This window comes from Brassica oleracea, chromosome C9, assembly GCF_000695525.1.
Source record: "Brassica oleracea var. oleracea cultivar TO1000 chromosome C9, BOL, whole genome shotgun sequence".
Classification (NCBI taxonomy): Eukaryota; Viridiplantae; Streptophyta; class Magnoliopsida; order Brassicales; family Brassicaceae; genus Brassica; species Brassica oleracea.
The window spans coordinates 945782-949996 of NC_027756.1; the positions used below are offsets into that span (position 1 = coordinate 945782).

The 4215-nt window shown below is 39.0% G+C and overlaps 1 protein-coding gene across 1 annotated transcript; it reads left to right on the forward strand.

Moving 5' to 3' along the window:
• The first annotated feature begins 401 nt into the window (after positions 1-401).
• On the forward strand, positions 402-2612 carry LOC106313556. The gene is made up of 3 exons (XM_013751401.1): positions 402-854; positions 944-1341; positions 1421-2612. Exons 1-3 carry the CDS (start codon positions 807-809, stop codon positions 2526-2528), a joined length of 1554 nt encoding a protein of 517 aa, XP_013606855.1. The 5' UTR covers positions 402-806; the 3' UTR covers positions 2529-2612.
• Positions 2613-4215: the final 1603 nt, after the last annotated feature.

Consider the following 4215-nt stretch of genomic DNA (forward strand, 5'->3'; position numbering starts at 1 on the left):
ATGTCATTGGACTATACGCTTTATTTGATTTGGTATAATACTTAACTTTGATAAGTTAAACTGCTGTAAGTAATATAAGTAATAATCAATTAGTATAAACTAGCATGAGTCTTGTGGCTTACGAGAAGTACTTTTTTCAAAGTGGCTTGTTAAATACTCATTGTTTTGTGTGTTTAATTCGTTCAGCTAGCAATCAATCTGTCACTTATTAACCTAACCATATAAGTTTGGATGTCAGTAGTAAAGTTTTATCAAAGTTAAATTAGCTAAGATTAAAAGAATGCACAAACAGAAATGACTATAAGCGAGTATTTTGGCTTTGAATGAGACTTGTGGTGATTAGTAAATAACTAGATACATACAACAGAACTATAACACTGTTTCCAGCTTGCAACTATTTAGAAGTCTTCACTAATTTATACAAAATAAAAATTGTTTTTTTTAATCGTGAAAGAAGAAAAAATATAGTTAATACTACTATATATTGTATTTTAGGAAATAATGAATGAGGGTGGAATCATGTAGGCTAATGGCTAAGCAATAGTGTGGTCTTGTGTTGTGCCAGCTAGGAACCCCAAGGGGATCCAAAGAACCTCGCGCAAGGGTATATCCGCCATTGACCCTCATCTTCTATTACACAACTCTTCCGTATTTAAGACACTTCAACTCTTCACATGACTTTCAAAATCTCCATCTTCTCTCGTGTTTTGCTGTGTATATATATATATATTTAATATTTATTTAATTTTCTGGATCAAGAAGAGAGAAAAGTTCTGATTGTTTCACGAAGACTCCAACCTACAACAATGGCGGTTTATGTCGAGAAGAAACACTGGTGGCTCCGTAACAAGAAGGTTTATGTTCTTCCCATAATTTTCGGACAAACCTCATTGTCGTTGTTTCGATCTGATCGAGTTCTTGTTTTGTTTTTGATTTTTTTAAGATCGTGGATAAGTACATGAAGGAAGCGAAGAATCTAATAGCGAGCCAAGATCCAAACGACGTCGAATCAGCTCTAAACCTCCTCGACTCTGCTCTCTCCGTATCTCCTCGCTACGAACTCGCTCTCGAGCTCAAAGCCAGATCGCTTCTCTACCTCCGTCGATTCAAAGACGTCGCCGATATGCTCCACGATTACATTCCGAGTCTTAAATTCTCCGGCGAAGACTCCGGCATCGGTTCGTCGGAATCTTCTCGTGAATCGGTTAGCCTTCTGAACGAGTTACCGAGTCACGGGGGTGTGTCTGGTGACTCGTCTTTTAAATGCTTCTCCGTCTCCGATTTGAAGAAGAAAGTCATGGCAGGGTTGAGTAAAAACTGCAACGAACAAGGGCAATGGAGGTAATTTCACTCTGACACGTGGATTAATGAAATAATAACCCGACCCGGTTATGATTCGGATCATTTCTTGATATTGTAGATACTTGGTTCTTGGTCAAGCGTGTTGCCATCTTGGTTTAATGGAGGAGGCGATGGTTCTTCTCCAAACCGGTAAACGGTTAGCCACCGCAGCGCTCCGCCGTCAGAGCATTTCCTTATCCGACGACAGCTTCATCCTCTTCTCCTCCGCAGACGGCGCTTCCTCTCCTCCCTCCTCCGCGCGATATCTCACCGAATCCGATCACGTGCTATCTCACATTAAGCTCCTCTTGCGGCGCCGCGCCGCCGCACTCGCCGCTCTCGACGCCGGACTCTACTCCGAATCAATCCGCCATTTCTCCAAAATCCTCGACAGCCGCCGCGCAGCGCCGCAGGGCTTCCTCGCCGAGTGCTTCATGCACCGCGCCTCGGCGTACAGATCCGCCGGGAGAATCGCTGAGTCCGTCGCCGACTGCAACAAGACCTTAGCGTTGGATCCGTCGTGCCTCCAAGCGTTGGAGACCAGAGCGGCCTTGCTCGAGTCCGTGCGGTGCTTCCCCGACTCGCTTCACGATTTGGAGCACTTGAAGCTTCTCTACAACTCGATTTTACGTGACCGGAAACTTCCCGGTCCGGTTTGGAAACGGCACAATGTCCGGTACAGAGAGATACCGGGGAAGTTATGCGTTTTGACGTCGCGGATCCAGCAATTGAAGGAGAGAATCGCGAACGGAGGAATCGGAAACGTTGATTACTACGCTCTGATGGGAGTCAGACGCGATTGCTCGAGATCGGAGCTGGATCGAGCTTACTTGCTGCTCAATTTAAAGCATAAACCGGAGAGATCAATGTCGTTTATTGACCGGTTTGAGTTAACCGAGGACGAGGAGGAATTAGACTCGGTTAAGGACCGGGCGAGAATGTCAACTCTATTACTATACAGATTGATTCAAAAAGGTTACTCCGTTGTCACAAGTGACCTTGCGACGGCGGAGAAGCAGCGCGCGGGAACGGGAACGCCGATTAGAGCGGGTGCGGTTGCTGCGAATAATAACGTGAATGTGGTGGAAGGAGTGTTTTGTAGAGATTTGACGGTGGTTGGGAGTTTGATTGCACGGACCGGGTTTAACCAACCGATTCCGGTTAAGTACGAAGCGCTTAGTTGCTGATTTTGTATGTACAATAGAAAAAGACAGATCACATTGGATGAAATTATGGATAATAAGAATATTGTCTGCCCGAGATTTTTTGGAGCTTTCTCACTTGTTTGCTTCTTCTTTATTCTTCTCTCTCTAACAGAAAATAATATTTAATCTGACTTCTTTTAATTTTTAAACCGAATTTACAAAATAACATTATAATGATTTTACAAACGAAAACAGCAATATGCATTTAGATTTTTCAGAAATAAAGGAATTGTTTAAAATGTTTAAATGCGTCAGTTCATTTTGAAAAATGACATTATACGTGAATGTAAATGTGAACAAACAATCGATCGAGATCTCACATTAAATAATAATCGCTATAATCGCTGGGAAGTTTTGTACAGTATTTCTTATTTGTTCGTTGAAAAGCTACTATTGTTTCTCAAGTGGACTCTGATAATTTATTTTCCTTATTCTTATTTATTTCATAACTATACCTCTTATATTAATACGAAAACAGCAATGTCAATGGCAGATATAACCCATGACTTGTGAGGAAAAAAAAACAGATCGTGGAAAATTTGAAATATTGTTTTCACATGATCTTTGTTGGTACCATTTAAAGAATTACGCAGATCTAACGTAGTTGTCCTTATTAAAAGAAAAAAGTCTTTAAAGGTAGTCTTTTTTGGTTACAAGTGGAAACTTTATGAAACAACGCAAAAATAAATCTTATTGTGAAATGAGAGTAGAGAAAAAGTTAGATCACATTTTCTTAGATGGTTTGGTCTCTTTTGCCATGAGTTGTCGTCGACTAGTTCGCATTTCCTTATTTTAAATGTTAAGCAAAATAGTAGATTTGCTATTGTTTTCACTTTTAGATCCTCAAAGACTGTGACAGTTATCCAACTCTGATTTCGCATATCTAATAAATGGTCGAAATGTTTGGGTTTCATAACATTTCGTATAAATAATCATACAAGAACTCGGCGATTACATCAAAATTAAGTCGTTGGAACGACTAGATTGTCAAAAAGAACAAATAAGAAAGGAAATTTATTAAGCTAAAGAGCTCATAACAATAAATCTTTTAGGCTTGCGCCCAAGTTCATCGTTTTCGAGTTTTAGTCTTCTTGTTTATATGTATGGTTAGTTGAAATATTTTTTTTCTATATTTTTTTTCTTTTTGAGTTTTCTTATTCTTTCCAACCTTTATGTTTTGGACGAGTTTGACATATAATTATTAAAGTTGAGTAACCCATCTCCAATAATAATTTTTCACAACTCCATCAGCTTCGTTTGTATGCCAAGAAATGTATTTTAGTCCATGTTATATATTACATGGTCCGTACTGTAACCATCTAATCATATGGTTATATAGCTAACTAATAAAAAATATGAATAAAAATGTCAATCTCTAATCTCATCAGGCAAAAATAGTATCCAATTGATTAAAAATATTAGTAGGATTTCATAAGTTAATTAGTTGGTATATCTTCATCACACTCACTATCGTTACTGTTAGTATTTGACTTTGATCTGTTTGTTTCGTATTAAACAAATAGCTAGTTCTTCCACTTGATTCACCTATCAACTTATCTTGAAACACATCATTCACTAGAGCAAAAACATTCCAACTGAAGATAGCTAGTGTCAAAATGTCCTAAAAGGGTCTGCTACAAAATGGGAATGGTAGATTCTCTCCCTTCTC